Genomic DNA, 18,061 nt, shown 5'->3' on the forward strand with positions numbered 1-18,061 from the left:
ATTTAATCTTGCCATGATGATAGGTGGTTTCATTCTGACTTGTTGTACAGCTCTGCCTTCATAGGTTATAAGCCAAGAAGGGACCACTGTGATCATTTACTCTAACCTCCTGCATAACACAGACCAGAGAACTTCACCACATTAATTTATTTTAACTAGAGCATATCTTTTAGAAAGATAGCCAATCTTGATTTAATAATTTCCAGTGTTGGAAAATCCACCACAGTCCTTGGTAAATTGTTCCTATGGTTAATGTTTCTGTATCAGCCAACACAACAAGGTTGCAATCCTGATAAGGGCCTCTAAGCGCTACTGCAATAAATATGGTAATTAATAAATAAATAAATGTTATTTTTTTTAGCAGATGTCTGGTTAAGGAGTCAAATACCAGGCAGATTTTTAAAATAAAGAAGCTGGAAACATTTATTAACAAACACATTTATATTTTTAGTTATAAATGCCAAAATAATATCTCAAGCAGAAGCAGGAGGTAATCCCCCACATATTATACAATACTGCACAACCAGGTAGCTGCATTTCAGGAAATTTCTGCTTCCTTGTGAAATATTTACCATAGGCAACTATTGAAGGCATAACATCACTAGTTCTGTCCGAGATGGAAAAGCTTAAGTGTGTAGGTATTACAGAGAATGTTGTTAATGAGAATTTAGTCAGACTGTTGCTAATGCTTACTGTTACCACTTCAGGTAACAGAGGGCCATGGCCCTCCCACTCACTAGGGCAAACCCTGCCCCCTTCTCCTCCTCTCCCCCCTGAGACCCCACTCCCCCGGCCAGGCCAGCAGCCGATGGAGCCCAGCCCAGCCAAATTGTGGGAGCTGCGCAGACTCTCCACCTGCCCATGGTGCAGCGGGGCTGAAAGCAGCCACCAGGCCATGTTCCTGCTCACCAGGCTCCCTGCCTGGCTCAGGGAAGATTGAGGTGGAGGGTCCACCAGCTCCCCACAGCTGCCTGCGTGGCTCTCACCAACCTAGCTCCAGCGGGGGGAGGGGGGAGAGGAATACCCTGCCTCAGAGCCGCAGTCCAGCTGTGGTAAGGGTCGCGTGGGCAGCTGTGGGGATCCGCGGAATGGATTCTCCACCGGCTCTCCTCAGGCCCCCCATACGCAGGCAGGTGGAGGGTCCGTCATGGCTCTCCACAGCTGCCCACGTGGCTCTTATCATGGCCAGGCTGCAGTTCCAAGGCACTCCCGGGACAGAGTTGGATCAGGGAGAGCCACATGGGCAGCTGTGGGGAGCCCAGGACACAGACGGGTTTGGCCCCACCCCCACCGTGGCCGGGAGGGGCTTCCTAGCCCCGCTCCGACTTCCAGCCTGGGCAGGGGCCCAGCCCCCCCCACACTTTTGGGAAAGCTCTGACGCCCTTGCCACTGGTCAAATAACTAATTTAACAAGGCATATAAAGAAAACTGTATACTTCATTAATATGTAACCTTTTCTTCCAAACATTGCAATTTTCCATACAGAGTAATAAAAAGTTTATAAAACAGGTATGAAAAAAACTGCACTCTTTACCAAACAATCCTGTTCAGTCTGAATATATAAAATAGCTAAAGTATTATTATAGTTTAAGTCTAAAAACACTAATTACTTAATTGTCTGTTTTGATTTGACATTGACTTACCAAATATTGCGGGCGATATTGTAGTAATCTTATTTCCAAACAAGTGAAGCTTTTGCAGTGAACTGAGATATTTCAGCTGTTCTGGAACTTCCTCAAATATATTGTTTCCCAAATTTAGTTCCTTCAACTATAAAGAGATATTTATAAATGTTCTTTCACATTGTATCCTCCTTAGCAAAGAAAGACTGAAAAACATAAGCTGATCACATTTTAAACACAAGTGCCCAGGAAATTAAGACCTTTATTAAATTTCCCTTCTATTCTCCCTATATTACAGAAAATTAATGCATATATTCAAAGTACATATAATAAAACAAATTTCATATAGCATAAGATTAGTTTTAGGAAAATTCCATTTTACTCTTCTAGCTAGTTAACATAAAATAACTAATTAAACTGCCAGCAAAATATACAACAAACCAACAATACTAAGAAAAGGGGCTGGATCCTGTTACATAAATATAAATGCAGAATAACTCTGTTGAAATCAATAGTTATTGGTGTAACTAAGAACAATTTTACATTGGAATTTCAATAATTTCTGGAGGGATGAGGGTGAAGGAATGCTCAATCACATCTAGGAATTAGTGTAGTTTATTTAGTACACATACATATTTGCACACTCAAAACTAATCTCAACACCCCAGAAAAATTCACACATTTTACACAGATTACATAAATAAATCAGGGCTGTCAAGCGATTAAAAAAATTAATCGTGATTAATCGCACTGTTAAACAATAATAGAATACCATTTATTTAAATATTTTGGATGTTTTCTACATTTTCAAATATATTTATTTCAATTAGAATACAGAATACAAAGTGTACAGTGCTCATATTTCTTTTTTATTACAACCTAATACAAGTACTGTAGTGCAATCTCTTTATAATGAAAGTTGAATTTACAAAAAATAACTGCATTAAAAAATAAAACAATGTAAAACTTTAGAACCTACAAATCCACTTAGTCCTACTTCAGCCAATCCCTCAGACGAACAAGTTTGGTTACATTTTGCAGGAGATAATATTGCCCACGGCTTGTTTACAATGTCACCTGAAAGTGAGAACAGGTTTTTGTATGGCACTGTTGTAGCTGGCATCGCAAGATATTTACGTGCCAGATGAGCTAAAGATTCATGTGTTCCTTCATGCTTCAACCACCATTCCAGAAGACATGCATCCATGCTGATGACAGGTTCTACTTGATAATGATCCAAAGCAAAGTGGATCGATGCATGTTCATTTTCATCATGAGTCAGATGCCACCATCAGAAGGTTGATTTTCTTTTTTAGTAGTTCGGGTTTAGTGGTAGTTTCCGCATTGGAGTGTTGCTTTTTAAGACTTCTGAAAGCATGCTCCACACCTCTTCCCTCTCAGATTTTGGAAGACTCTTAAACCTTGGATCGAGTGCCATAGCTATCTTTAGAAATCTCACACTGGTACCTTCTTTGTGTTTTGTGAAATCTGCAGTGAAAGTGTTCTTAAAATGAACATGTGCTGGGTTATCATTCAAGACTGCTATAACATGAAATATATGGCAGAATATGGATAAAACAGAGCAGGGGACATACAATTCTCCCCAAAAAGTTCAGTCACAAATTTAATTAACACATTTTTTTTTAACAAGCATCATCAGCATAGAAGCATATCCTCTGGAATGGTTGCCAAAGCATGAAGGGGCATATGAATGTTTAGCATATCGATACGTAAATACCTTGCAATGCCGACTACAAAAGTGCCATGCAAACGCCTGTTCTCACTTTCAGGTGACATTGTAAATAAGAAGCAGTCAGCAGTATCTCCCATAAATCTAAACAAACTTGTTTGTCTTAGCAATTGGCTGAACAAGAAGTAGGACTCAGTGGACTTGTAGGCTCTAAAGTTTTACATTTTGTTTTGTTTTTCAGTGCAGTTATGTAACAAAATCTTCATTTGTAAATTGCACTTTCCCGACAGACATTGCACTACAGTACTTGTATGAGGTGAACAGTATTGCTTTTAGAAAAGGAGTACTTGTGGCACCTTAGAGACTAACAAATTTATTAGAGCATAAGCTTTCGTGAGCTACAGCTCACTTCATCGGATGCATTTGGTGCTTCTGTTTATTTTTACAGTGCAAATATTTGTAATCAAAATAATAATATAAAGTGAGCACTGTACACGTTGTATTCTGTGTTGTAATAAAAAAAACAATATATTTGAAAATGTAGAAAAACATCAAAAATATTTAATACATTTCAATTGGTATTCTATTAACAGTGCAATTAATCGTGATTCATTTTTTTAATCACAGTTAATTTTTTTGAGTTAATCACGTGAGTTAACTGTGATTGACAGCCCTAAAATAAATCTAAAATCCAGAGGCTGACATAGATAAACCCAACAATGAAGAGACTTTTCCAGAATCACACACATTGAATAGCAAAGGCTCTGCCTCAGGACATCTCCAGATTACACTGGGGGATGATCAGCACTTCCTGTGTCCCCTCAGTATAGAGTAAAAATCCTTTTTAAAATAATGGGAAAATATATGCATTTGTTTTCTTGCCACAGTTACAGGTTTTGAATATTTTTAAAATAAAGTAGTTTGAATTTTACCAGAATGTTAAAAAAGAAATTTGTTTAAAGAAATGTATATTAATCCCACACTGAACCATGATAAACCCAAATTTCAGCCTGTATTCAAACTTCCACTATCAAGTTTCAGAGTGGTAGCCATGTTAGCCTGTATGAGCAAAAAGAACGAGGACTACCTGTGGCACCTTGGAGACTAACAAATTTATTTGAGCATAAGCTTTCATGGGCTAAAACCCACTTCATCAGACAGTGGGTTTTAGCCCACAAAAGCTTATGCTCAAATAAATTCATTAGTCTCTAAAATGCCACAAGTACTCCTCGTTCTTTTTACTATCGAGTTTACGATCCATTAAAAACACAATCTTAGAATGGAAAAGTTGGCACACCCTAATTACATATAAGGTAATAAACAGTATGAGACTATTTCCTACCATATATACATACATTGTACTCTGCACCTTCCACTTGATTCAATAGCTGGTTAATTTAGTCCTTATTTAATCTGATCAAACCTCAAGAACCAAATCATTTGTATTATAAATACAGCTTCCACGTTTCAGAGTTGCAGCCATGTTGGTCTGTATCCGCAAAAAGATACAGGTCATCTCCACATGTCATCTCAATTAATTTTGGATAGCTTAGACAGGTATTACTGGGCAATTCAGTCACTAATTATAGATATTTGCCATTAACCAGGGTGCTCAAAATTTTGAATGAAATATCAGGGAAAAAGAGACCGAGGAGGACCTACAATAAAATATGACCAACTAAAAACTAGGGTTTTGAGACAATATGTTTTTCTAACTGTATGCACCTTACTGTTATATTGTCAGGACTGACCACTTATTTCAGCTAAAGTTAGGAAAAAAGTTTATTAAAATGAGATGCAAATGGCAGTAAGACTGACCCCCCAGAGGTCCTGCTCTTTCTTATAGGGTACATATAGAGGGGGGCCTTGATGTCAGCTAGCAGCTACAGTCAAAGGATCTCTGCACCACCTGACGTCTGAGATAAGCTCTTCTTTCCACATCTGGAGTTGCCACAACTCCCATCCCTGCTTTTGACATTTTTAGTGATCAAAAAAGGGGCATGGATTATAAAACCGGACGGGGCCCCACATCATCAACTAGTATGGCCCTCAAAACTAACTTTTCTATGAGCAGGGAATCAAAGCCAGGTCTCACACATGGCAAAAATTCTACCCGTGAGCCACCAATGCGAGGAGCAGCCCAGGGACCACAGCATCAGCAATGCGATGGGGAGACGCGGCAGGCGTGGGGCGGAGAGAGGAGAAAGGGCAGCGGCACAGGCACCACCGGGCAGGCCAGCAGCGATGGGAGCTGCTAAGAGGCCGCGCCTGGGGCTCGAGGGGGTGACTGCAGCCCTCCGGGACCGCAGCGGGGCAGCCTCTGTCCGGGCGAGGAGCGACTCCGAGCGAGCTGTGCGGAGCCTCCGCACCTGAGACACCGGGCTGGGGCGGCAGGAGGCTAAGCGCGCCCTTGCCCGGAGCGCTCCGTACATCCAGCGAGCTGGCCGCGACCCCTGCTAGCGCCGCCCGCCCTGGGGCCGCATCCACCCGGCCACACGCTGGGGCCCAGGGCGGGCAGGCGGCAGCCGCCGGCGGGGTCTCACCCGGCTCAGGCCGCCCAGCTCCACGGGCAGACCGCGCAGCTCGTTGTCGCGCAGGCTCAGGGCCCGCAGCCCCGGGAGGCTCGCCAGGCCCCGGGGTACGCGCTGCAGCCGCCTCCCGTGGAGCGACACCGCGCGGGTCCCGGGACCGCCGCGCCGCGCCCGCAGCAGCAGCCGCTCCGCCATGGCCCCAACGTCAGGCGGCGGCGACCGCGGCTTGACCGTTACCTAGCGCCCTGCCGCGCATGCTCCGGGACGGCGAGCCGCTGCCCTCAGGCGGGCGAACACGCCACTTAGCGGGTCCCTCTCCGGGCCGAAGGCGGAGGGAGGCGCAGGGGCCAAAGTGCGCGTGCGCGGGCGGATCACGAGCCGGAGGCATCGGAAGGAGAAGGGCGAAGTCACGGGCTGGGAGCAGGCGCCGGGGCGAAGAGCAGGGTCGAGACCCAGCCTGGCAGTGGGGGAGGGGGCCGGTGACCCCAAACAGGGTGAGGCCGAGGCTGCACAAATTGGGTGAGGGGGGCAGAGTTGTGCGTCCTCCCGCCTGGCAGGGCAGCATCTCTTCGCACCCGCTTCCCCGGGCTGGGTTCTCGAAGGCATCGTGCACGACCCTCCCCGCATCCCCAATACAAGGCAGCGCGTCCCTGGCTGAGGAGATATACTGAGCTGCCACAGGAGACTTGAGACCCTGAAATATTTGGACCTCCCTCTTCCCCCCCCCCCAAAAAAAATTATAATTCTCAGACACGTTTTTAGGGTTAAAAACAAACCCTTATCCATTTATTTGTCTGCATGAAGCATCACAGCTGTTCATAAACTTGCAAACGGACTGCTGTTCTGAGTGCCTGGATCGGACACTTTTTCTTGTAATCCAAATTTCATGCCTTTAAATTATTTACTTTTTAAAATGTTATTTTCACTAGTCTTAGCACTCTATCATTAACCTCCATTACCAGGGTGCAGAGGGCTCTCACTGCGCTATTTACATTTTAATAACATAATCATTGCAAATAATAGTTGCTAGTAGCTTCAGCAATCACATCTCAATGTTTCTAATATAACACTTCCTGTTTGTGTGGCTATTAGTTTTTAATTCTAAATTTTTGTTTCTTTCTCGTGTATAAATTTAATTTATTGGGATTACATGGCTTCAGGACTGATTTCCTAGACTGGTCAAAACTTCTCCAGTTTCCTTTGATCCACCAATGGGGATTGCCTTTGTGAACTCTTATTTTGCCTCTCTACCCAGGACCTTGGTGTTTTTTCACACCACCACATCTGTGTACAACTTGGTTCAACTAAAGGCCAGATTTTTAAGGTTGAAAGCAGCTAGATGCTTTTGAAAATCCCACTAGCGACCTAAAATTTAAGGTGATCTTGCTCGCTCTCTCTCTCTGCCCTGCCCTGCACTACTCAGGACGTATTTCCTGATAGTAAGAATGGCCATACTGGGTCAGACCAAAGGTCCAGCCAGCCCAGGATCTGGTCTACCGACATTGGCCAATACCAGGTGCCCCAGAGGGAGTGAACCTAACAGGTAATGATCAAGTGATCTCTCTCCTGCCATCCATCTCCACCCTCTTGACAAACAGGCTATGGCCACCATTCCTTACCCATCCTGGCTAATAGCCATTAATGGACTTAACCTCCATGAATTTATCCAGTTCTCTTCTAAATCCTGTTATAGTCCTTCACAACCTCCTCAGGCAAGGAGTTCCACAGGTTGACTGTACGCTGACTGAAGAACTTCCTTTTATTTGTTTTAAACCACTAATTTCATTTGGTGGCCCCTAGTTCTTATATTATGGGAACAAGTAAATAACTTTTCCTTATTCACTTTCTCCACATCACTCATGATTTTATATACCTCTATCATATCTACCCTTAGTCTCTTCTTTTCCAAGTTGAAAAGTCCCAGCCTCTTTAATCTCTCCTCATATGGGACCCATTCCTAATCCCTAATCATTTTAGTTGCCCTTTTCTGAACCTTTTCTAATGCCAGTATATCTTTTTTGAGCTGAGGGGACCACATCTGTATGCAGTATTCAAGATGTGGGCATACCATAGATTTATATAAGGGCAATAAGATATTCTCCATCTTATTCTCTATCCCTGTTTTAATGATTCCTAACATCCCGTTTGTTTGTTTTTTTTTTGACTGCCGCTGCACAGTGTGTGTGCAGGAGAATGAAAATCTGACTGTCATGGTGGATCCTGCTGTGCAGCTAGAGGATGGTGGCCTCACTGTATAGCAATGTATGTAAAATAGTGGCACTCTTCTCCCATTATAATTAACCAACTGATCCACATTTTTGGTGCTTTAACTGTAAAGATCCCTCTTTGAACTCAGTTTCTACCTAGTCACTAATCACATGTGATATAAACCTAGTCTTTTACTAACTATGCTCTAGTAAAATTTAACTTACAAACACAACATTGTCTCTTACATCTTTCTTGCATTATCATTGAGTCCACGACTCTGACGTCCACAAAGCTGCAAGGACACAGTGTGATAAGTTGCAACAAAAACATTTTCAGTTCACTTAAAACATTGTAATGTTGTGTCTCAGCACACATGCAAAGTTGGTCACCTGGCCCAAAAACATCCAGGAATAAGATGTGGCATTTATTACACATGCTATGTATTTGTTTCTGAAGCTGTACAGGATGTTTTCATTATAAGCCAGGGACCTGGCAGGTTGCTCCCTATTTCATCACGTGGTAGCTGAACCAATCGGAACTCAAGGAGAAAAACGTTATACATATATCTGCTGAAGACAGACGTATTACATCAGTAGCCGATCAACGCAAGAGCATGGCATGTGGCTCCTGTGAGGGATGATTTTGCTGAGAATACACAGACATGTTTTGAAAAGGAGAACACTGACATTCTTATGAAGATCTAACAAAGCCAGGTACGTACACTACATATTATGGCCACATTACAGAGACTCGGGGCTAAATTCACAAAGGTACTTAGGCAACTAAGTCTGGGTTTAGGTGCCTAAATCCCTGATATAGTCTCCACTGTGATTTCCAAATCTCCCACCAAACGCTTTAGACACCTAAACTCAGCACCTATGCTTTCAGGGTAAAAGCTCCTTAGGCCTCTTAAGTTTCTGCCTCAGAGCATGTGTACTCCTGCCTTACTCTAACAACCTGAATGCCTGTTTCCCACCTAAGCCCCAGAGTGATTCACAAACCAGGAAAAATATGCAGGCAAATGCCTATCTTGAAAGTGGGGCTTGATCTGGTAGTCATGCTCAGAAGCCACCGACTGGATTGGGTTCCATTCATAATCTGGCCAGAGGAGGATATAGTGTTATCATCCACCTTATAAATACCATTTTACAAACCAGTATTAGAGCAGATGCTTGGCATGTCGGAGACTAAGATTCAATTCTCCCTACAAGCAGAGGGAAAGAAGGGATTTGAACAGGGGTCTCCCACATCCCAGGTGAATGCTTTAATACTGGGCTAGAAGTTATAAAGTGAACATCTCATCCAGCTGTTTTGTTTGGAGTCAGGCATCTGCCTAGCTCCTTCTCTCAAGAAACAGCTTACATACCTATGCCATTTGACTCCAGGAGGAGTTCGCTAGGCACCTACCTGCAGCGGGTATTTAGGCACTGAACTCTGAAGAGGGACAGGACTTTGAAGACACTGCTCTAGTTGGCATCTCCCATTAATTAGTTGAGGCAATTCCCCGCTAAGGATGTAGGCTTTTGTGGATCACATTCTAAAGCACTTTTCTTTATATATTCATTGTAAAGGGAGCGTAGGCACCTAATTTAGGCTTTGTGGATCACAGTGATATTCCTATGACTTTCTAGGCAGCTAAAAGGCATTGTGATGCTCAGTATCACAATGCCCAGGTCTCTTTATAAATCTATCCTTTAGGGCTTTTCCTCACAGCTTAAAATGGTGATTTTTTTTTTTTAAAACCGTGGGATAACTAAGGTGCAAGATAGCAGCTGTGTTAGTCTGTATTCAAAAAAGAAAAGGAGTACTTGTGGCACCTTAGAGACTAACAAATTTATTAGAGCATAAGCTTTCGTGAGCTACAGCTCACTTGCATCCGATGAAGTGAGCTGTAGCTCATGAAAGCTTATGCTCAAATAAATTTGTTAGTCTCTAAAGTGCCACAAGTACTCCTTTTCTCTTTTTCTAAGGTGCAAGAGCTATTCTGAGGTAAAAAATACAGTAAGGATGAAACTCTTGTGTTTCAGCACTCAGGAAGAGATCTGAGACAATGTTTCTGAAATAAAATCAGAGGGCAATGAACGTGTGTGCGCGCGCACCAAAGTACAGATTTAGTGTTGAAAATAGGGCTGTCGATTAATTGCAGTTAACTCATGTGATTAACACAAAAAAAATTGTGATTAATCACAGCTTTAATCGCACTGTTAAACAATAGAATACCAACTGAAATGTATTACATATTTGGGTTATTTTTCTGTATTCTAAAATATTTGATTTTAATTTACAACAGAATACAAAGTGTATAGTGCTCACTTTATTTTTTCATTAAATATTTGCACTGTCAAAATGATAAAGAAATAGTATTTTTCAGTTCACCTCATACAAGTACTGTCGTGCAATCTCTATCATGAAAGTGCAATTTACAAATGTAGATTGTTACATAATTGCACTCAAAAACAAAATGTAAAACTTAAGACCCAAGAAATCCACTCAGTCCTACTTCTTGTTCAGACAACCACTAAAACAAACAAGTTTGTTTACATTTATGGGAAATAATACTGCCCGCTTCTTATTTACAATGTCACCTGAAAATGAGAACAAGTATTCGCATGGCATTGTTGTAGCTGGCATTGTTAGGTATTTACATGCCAGGTCTCCTAAACATCCATATGCCCCTTCATACTTTGGCCACCGTTCCGGAGGACATTGTAAAGAAGAAGCAGGCAGCATTCTCCTGAATACCTTCTCCTGAAAAGGTAATTAAACTTGTTTGTCTGCATGACTGACTGAACAAGAAGTAAGACTGAGTGGACTTTTAGGCTCTAAAGTTTTACATTATTTTCACTTGTGTGCATTAAATGTTTATTATAGAAACAGTATGGCCTAATATACAATGGAAAGACTAAAAGAAACAACACTTTCATTCAGGGCTTTACATACAATAGGCCTGAGGTTTAACTCTGTAGAAAGTTTTTCTAGATTACAAAAATACCGTTGTGTCCAAATCTGAGATATTTCACAATGGTAGCAAACTGTGGTGAGATGGATCCCCATCTGTCACAATTTGTTACCCCTGTATCAGAGGATTGGGAACGATGAGAGATAGTAAATTGTGACAGATGAATCCACTACCATCACCACTTACTATCCCTGGACTAGATAATGGGAAAGGGAGAGGCTGTAAGTTGTGACAGGCCAGTAAAAGAGAACACCTAGAAGTCAGTAACTGCTACCACTAGCAAACTGTGCCAATAGCAGTTTGTAACTATGCTGGGCAGGGATCCCCTCACCATGCAGACAGTGGCAGGACCCAGCCCCGCCCCAGACCTTGGAGACCCCTCACATGACCATGTGCACATGGTGCACACAGTGCAATGCTATGGATGTGGCCAGGGAAGCACTAGTTGGGGGCTCAGGAGGAGCCCCCACCTCCCAAAGGAAAAGGGTGCATCTGAGGGAGCAGCAGAGCCTGATAGTCAGTGCCACGCTGGCTACTACTGAAGATAGTGTAAGGAGTTGCAGAGTTAAGGGGAAGGTGAGCGATGTGCGGCTGTGACAGGGTGGTCTGGTGCTGTATGGAGTTACCTTAATGACAAGTTAAGCAGAAGAGACATGCTGAGCCAGTAAGTGAAGTGCACATACCACCCTGGATATTTAAAGCCATACTGACCAATGTTTTCAAATTACTGTAATTTTCCCAATATTCCTCCAATATTCCCAAATACAAACCTCACCCCCTCCAGTCCCATAACATCCCCACTGCCCTCCAATACCTCCACTACCATCCACAGTTGTCAACTTTCACATGGTAAATAAGCACCCTGACTTTCACAATAAACCAAAAATCAAGCTAATCCCATTTCAAAACAAGGCCAAAACATGCCAATCCCTAAGAACCCCAACACTCTATGTGACTAGATCCCCCCGGCATGCAGTCTGGGACTGTGGTGGGCCCTCTGTGAACCCCTCATTCTCTTCCCCCACCTCTTGCCCCTACTTGCCATGAGCCGATCAAAAAAAGAAGCAACAAGCTACAAGCCAAAAACTAGCCAACTTACAAGCCAATTAAGCCAAAAACAAGCCCAATTTCTGCAGGGATTTTTTTTGCAGATTTAGCATGTCTTCTGCCATCCCTTTCCCCCCCACTAATACCCAGTTCAGTCTCCCTGCTCACCCTCCACACCTTGTACTCCACAGAACACTTAACAAGGAGAGCAGAGGTTAGGCCCCACCCAGCAGGGCTATGATAAGCTTGCATTTATGGAAATAGGGATGCAACACCACCTGGGGAAGCAGAGACAAAATATTTGCTCTCAGCAGGTGGTTTGCAGAACAGAACCATGCAGGCCCACCATCTACCTTATGCACCAAGTCTGAGGACAGAAGCGGGCACATTACCCCCCCTGCAATACTCTCCCACTGCACCCATAGGTTGGGGGAGAATGGGGCATGAACCCACTGCCTGCTCCACAAACCCTCCCTGCTGCAGAGTCCTGGGGTAAAAGGGGCTGTTCCTTGATCCCTGCTGCAGCCACAGCCTGTGGAAAATGGGGCATGGCTGGTATGTGAAGGTCACCACCCACTCACACCCCCTGCCTCTATCTCATGCTAGCAAGACTTTGTGCTATCTCAGCTCTGCACTTCTAATCTACCCCCATCCTGCCATTAGCTGCTGAGCCTTTGGCTGACCCCACCTCTCCCACACTCCCATTGGCAGAACCAAAGCAGAGGGCAACCAACATCACTTAAAATCTTGGGCATCAACAGCCACACATGTGCATCAGTCCGTCTCAGAGTATGTCTACAAGGCGGGGGGGAGGACACAGCAGCAAGTTTAAGAGTCCAGGTAAACTGAATCAGGCTCGTGTCAAAACACATTCCCCGTCCCACCCATTGTGACTCCGCTATACAGACTACAAACTCCTCAAGCAGATCCTGGTTGTGCAGTGTCTAGGACAATGGGGCCCTAATCTCGGCAGAGCACTCTCAAACATAACCCAAGGCCTACACCTTGGTTAAGAACATTATAAACCCGAAGTTCATATTTGATCTGCCCCCTTAGAGTATACGATGTAAAGAGAGAACATGGCTGTAATGATCACAGCATTTTACATACCGATAGTCAAGTCACCCTATTTGCATCAAGTAACAAAGATGAACAGCAATAGGAAGCATAGGTCATTGGTAACATGCCAACAATGTAGCAAGAGGAGGTTTGGAGCCAGATAGTATTGAAATGCCTTGTTTGATGAGCTGACTGTGAATTTCATTAATGTTCTGTTCACTCTGTTTTTCAGTGATAATACCTGTAATAAAGAGATTAATGTCCCATGTTTAGTATCCCACTGATCATCTCTCCCCGCTGCAGTTTTCAACACACATGAATGTGCAGCCTGAACCAAGGTTTCAGAGTAGCAGCCGTGTTAGTCTGTATTCGCAAAAAGAAAAGGAGTATTTGTGGCACCTTAGAGACTAACAAATTTATTAGAGCATAAGCTTTCGTGAGCTACAGCTCACTTCATCGGATGCATTTGGTGGAAAATACAGATGGGAGATTGATATTCACACACAGAGAACATGAAACAATGGGTTTTATCATACACACTTGTAAGGAGAGGGATCACTTAAGATAAGCCATCACCAGCGGGGGGGGGGGAGGAGGAGGAAAACCTTTCATGGTGACAAGCAAGGTAGGCTATTTCCAGCAGTTAACAAGAATATCTGAGGAACAGTGGGGGGTGGGGTGGGGGGGAGAAATACCATGGGGAAATAGTTTTACTTTGTGTAATGACTCATCCATTCCCAGTCTCTATTCAAGCCTAAATTAATTGTATCAGTTTGCAAATTAATTCCAATTCAGCAGTCTCTCGTTGGAGTCTGTTTTTGAAGCTTTTTTGTTGAAGGATAGCCACTCTTAGGTCTTTTCTTTTTGCGAATACAGACTAACACGGCTGCTACTCTGAAACTCTTAGGTCTGTGATCGAGTGACCAGAGAGATTGAAGTGTTCTCCAACTGGTTTTTGAATAATTCTTGACGTCTGATTTGTGTCCATTCATTCTTTTACGTAGAGACTGTCCAGTTTGACCAATGTACATGGCAGAGGAGCATTGCTGGCACATGATGGCATATATCACATTGGTAGATGTGCAGGTGAACGAGCCTCTGATAGTGTGGCTGATGTGATTAGGCCCTATGATGGTATCCCCTGAATAGATATGTGGACAGAGTTGGCAACGGGCTTTGTTGCAAGGATAGGTTCCTGGGTTAGTGTTCTGTTGTGTGGTGTGTGGTTGCTGGTGAGTATTTGCTTCAGATTGGGGGGCTGTCTGTAAGCAAGGACTGGCCTGTCTCCCAAGATCTGTGAGAGTGATGGAGTGAGAGCCTGAACTAATTCTGGGAAAGTTTGATACGATGTTTCATTGAAATGCTTCACTAAAGTTCAGATGTATGGCAATCCCTTCAGCCACTAATTCTGTTACTTCATCAAAAGCAAAAAAATGTTTGCCTGGAAAAAACAGGAATAATCTAAAAGCACTGATTTATGTGAATGTTTACAGCTTGGCTAAACATAGCAAAAAGGGGACATGATTAGAGCCCTGCAAATCCATGGATATTCGCAGACCATTTTTGGGCATCGCGGATCAGAGCCGGCTATAAATTGCATATCTGCATAGGGTTCTAGATATGATAACTTTCTATGAGTATTTGAAGGGTGAAACACCAATCAGAAAGTGGAGGAATATTTTGTGGCACAAGGAACATAACTATAATAATGGGATAAAATTGAGACATGAAAAATTTGAACTGAATAGCAAGAAAGTTCTGCGTTGAGGTCTATAATTTTAGAAGCGTCAATGGAAATCATGTAAGCCATGCTTTAATATGCAGCAAAATGTTAAAACGCAAAGTGAAACAGGGAGCTTTTGTAGTATCTAGCTGGCCACATTTCACTTAAGATGGGAAAATTCTATAATACGCTGAGTGGATGCTACTGAAAAAGGCCATGGCAAGTACAACTGGTGACGCTAAGAGATAACATTGGTTTAAAAACAGGAGAAAAATGAGCTTTTGGATCTCTATTTCTTTAATAGAGAATTGTCTTCTTGAATGGAACTTGTGGTTGACTAAGACATGACAATGTTGTAGGATCATGACAAACGTGAAAATCATTAAATTCACTAGTTTCAGAGGGAACAGGAAGTACTGCAGAGAAATTCTGTGATAGATAATCTATTTCAGGACAAACTGATAAGTGGAAATCTTATCTAATTCAATAAATACAAATAAGTTTCCAACTTCTTAATTCAAGGCCCATACAGCACGAGCAAAGTCCTTTGCTCACTATAATTAAATATTCTTTTGCTTTGTACAAGTTGAAAACATCTTAAATTGGACAAATTGTTGGATACAGACATATTCCAGAATTCCAATATCAATCTTTTTCCCCTTTCAATTAGTGACCCAGGAATAAATTCTGATGAAGCCTCAATTAACTGACTATTATTCACCATTCAGCTACATAAATCAGCAAGTGCACTGCCAAATGCATCAATTTTCGGTAACACTAAAAACAGTATATTATTATATTATGGTGAAAATCTTTATGGCAGTAAAGAAGATTTCTCTATTAACTCTCTCTCACTAATGCATCCATTTCTAGTAACAGGCATTGCAAAAAAAAAGTCTGACTCCTGCAATCAAGACATCAATTGGGTTCATCCAGTTATTACAATAAATACCAAACGAATAAAGATTGCCACATGATGTTATATTTAGTTAACACCTGTTTTGCCTGGCAGACTCCATGCTGTGAAATTCATAATCAAACATTCTTTCTGTGGGAAGACTATCTATAAAACAAATAAATATGGCATTTGTGAAGTCCTCATTTGCATCTCTTTCACAAGACCACAAAGTGCTTTCATTAAATGACCCACAGAAGAAAAACAGTTGGTTTTGTGTCTTACTTTTTTGAGATATATAAAGAAGGTATGAAAAAATACCATCAATGTCCATTTGTTTTCTGGTTTTACGGTACAACTCATTTGTCTTGGATGTGGACTATAAACTCTCTCAGCCCTCAGCTGAGGGGCAGCACTGTTGCATCTTTAACAACTGCATTTCTCCCAAACTGTTTATGTAGGCAGTTAAAAAAAAAAAATCAGTGTAAAAAAGTTTTAAACATTCTATATAAAAAAATAATTTCCTGGTATTAGCAGGCTTTCCTTATATATTTCAAGTCTTCTCTGTGTGTCATAAAGAAGCAAAGCAGACAATGCAAACCCAAATTTCTTTGCAGGTCATCTTTAGAGTTACTTACAAGAATTAAGTGATCACAATTTTTACAACTGTTTTCAAATGGCTATATAAGGCAGCGTCTACAGTACAGGGACTATAGTGGCCTAACTACAGCGCCATAGTTTTGCCGGTATAACCCCATAACATAGATGTAACCTACGACAGAAGGGTTTTTTCCAATGCTGTAGGAACACCATCTCCCCAAACGATATAAGTAGGCTGATGGAAGCATTCTTCCAGCGATCTAGCTACATCTACACCAGGGATCAGGTCGGGATGGCTACAGTGCTCAGGAGTGTGGATTTTTCACACTGCTGAGCACCATAAGTACATTGACCTAAATTTAAGTACAGACCACATCAGAGTATTGTTAACTGCATTTCAAACCACAGATCTGATGGAATGGCAGTACTATAAACAGTATGTTTGGACTAGTTCACTAAGTCTTCATCTGAAATGACAACGATTATGAAGAAAAATAACTTACAAAAGAACGAAAAGTTGAATGTCCCCTGTTCTACAGGTGGGACTATGTGGACCAGCAGTCCCATTATCAATTCTCACCCCTGTTCTGTCATCTATGGCCATAAGCAGAAACGCCAGTGGCAGAAGATAAGGCAGTTTTCGAAACCTGATTAAAAAATTAAGAGGAGAATCCATAAAAGCAGAAGTTAGGTTGGAAAGTTTTGAGTCAGAAAAGGATAAGATATTCAGTATCACTGGCTTTGCCTCTGGTATTTATGTAACTGAAGTATTAGGAGGGTCCTTACTATTGTTTAAATATGTTTTAGCTATGCCTTGTTGGGACTATTAAAGCAGTATCTTACCATCACTCCAGTCTAGAATATTATTCAACAGTCATTTAAATGCCTTAATAAAATCTCCATGATCATCACAATCTACTTGAAATGACCTAAAAGAGCCTGCAAATCATGTCAATTCTTCAGTAGAAATGCACAGAAGCAGGAAATTAAAAAAAAAAAAAAAAAAAAAACCCACAAGCTACCTGAAACATATACTATTGATCTTTTCACTGTGGCAGAGTATGCTATGTAAACCAAAATACTCAAAACTATGCAAGTTACTCTGGCTTACATAGCCAACATTTTATAGAATATTTTCTGAAACATGATCTAAATCAGCAAAGTCTAAGTACTGTTTTAAACTGCTATTTCTGATATGTAGCCAAATCTTTTGCGTCTCTTAAAAGTTCCTTCCCGTTACTTTTGTTTTCCAGGTCTGCTTGGGAACCGTCCACAGATGAAGAGTCCAAAGTGTCAAGCGGCACCGATTATCCATGTGGACTTATGACTTGTATACTAGCTACCATTTTCTGTAGCAGTGTCTGTTAGCAGTTTTACAGAATTATAATGCTCTCCTAATCCATATGCATGTCTCATATACCTAAAAACAAAACAAAAAAAGCCATTTAAAAAATTAATATTTAACTAAAATTAAAACATATATAATACACATGTATAAACATATCTACTTTCTACTCTCAGATAGTTTAAAGACATTCAATTAAAGTTAAAGACAGCATGGAAAAATGTATTATCCTGGAAACCACGGAAGTTTGACTGCATGTTTTCATGAGTGTTTCTTTAATTTTGCTAATAATGATAAAACCAACACATCATTAATGGAGCTTTTATATAAAATAATACGTTAAATCCATTTATAATTGTGACTAAAATAGCTTTTGTTGAAT

The 18,061-nt window shown here is 41.7% G+C and overlaps 2 protein-coding genes and 1 long non-coding RNA gene across 10 annotated transcripts in view; 1 reads left to right on the forward strand and 2 right to left on the reverse strand.

The window, feature by feature from the left end:
* The window catches only part of LRRC69 (leucine rich repeat containing 69), a 57,908-nt gene extending 51,838 nt beyond the window's left edge, over positions 1 to 6,070 (reverse strand). For all 4 annotated transcript variants that reach the window (XM_038391104.2, XM_038391107.2, XM_038391102.2 and 1 more), the window contains exons 1-2: positions 5,856 to 6,070; positions 1,644 to 1,770 (exon numbers count right to left, since the gene is read on the reverse strand). In XM_038391104.2, the coding sequence (XP_038247032.1) occupies positions 1,644 to 1,770; positions 5,856 to 6,038 (310 nt within the window). In that variant the 5' untranslated portion in view covers positions 6,039 to 6,070. The remainder of the gene's footprint in view (positions 1 to 1,643; positions 1,771 to 5,855) is intronic.
* OTUD6B (OTU deubiquitinase 6B) overlaps positions 1 to 18,061 on the reverse strand; it is a 38,380-nt gene that overhangs the window by 4,890 nt on the left and 15,429 nt on the right. The window contains exons 6-7 of one of the 5 annotated variants that reach the window (XR_006278725.1): positions 11,113 to 13,357; positions 8,921 to 8,927 (exon numbers count right to left, since the gene is read on the reverse strand). Coding sequence is in view for 4 of the 5 variants with exons in the window: in XM_043507629.1 (XP_043363564.1) it covers positions 13,193 to 13,357 (165 nt within the window). In the remaining variant the exon portion in view is untranslated. The other 4 variants (XM_043507629.1, XM_043507628.1, XM_043507630.1 and 1 more) reach the window with 4 other exon arrangements.
* LOC122458633 lies at positions 13,351 to 14,542 on the forward strand. The gene is made up of 2 exons (XR_006278727.1): positions 13,351 to 13,454; positions 14,432 to 14,542. It is a non-coding gene; the product is annotated as an uncharacterized LOC122458633 (long non-coding RNA).

This window comes from Dermochelys coriacea, chromosome 2, assembly GCF_009764565.3.
Source record: "Dermochelys coriacea isolate rDerCor1 chromosome 2, rDerCor1.pri.v4, whole genome shotgun sequence".
Lineage (NCBI taxonomy): Eukaryota > Metazoa > Chordata > Testudines > Dermochelyidae > Dermochelys > Dermochelys coriacea.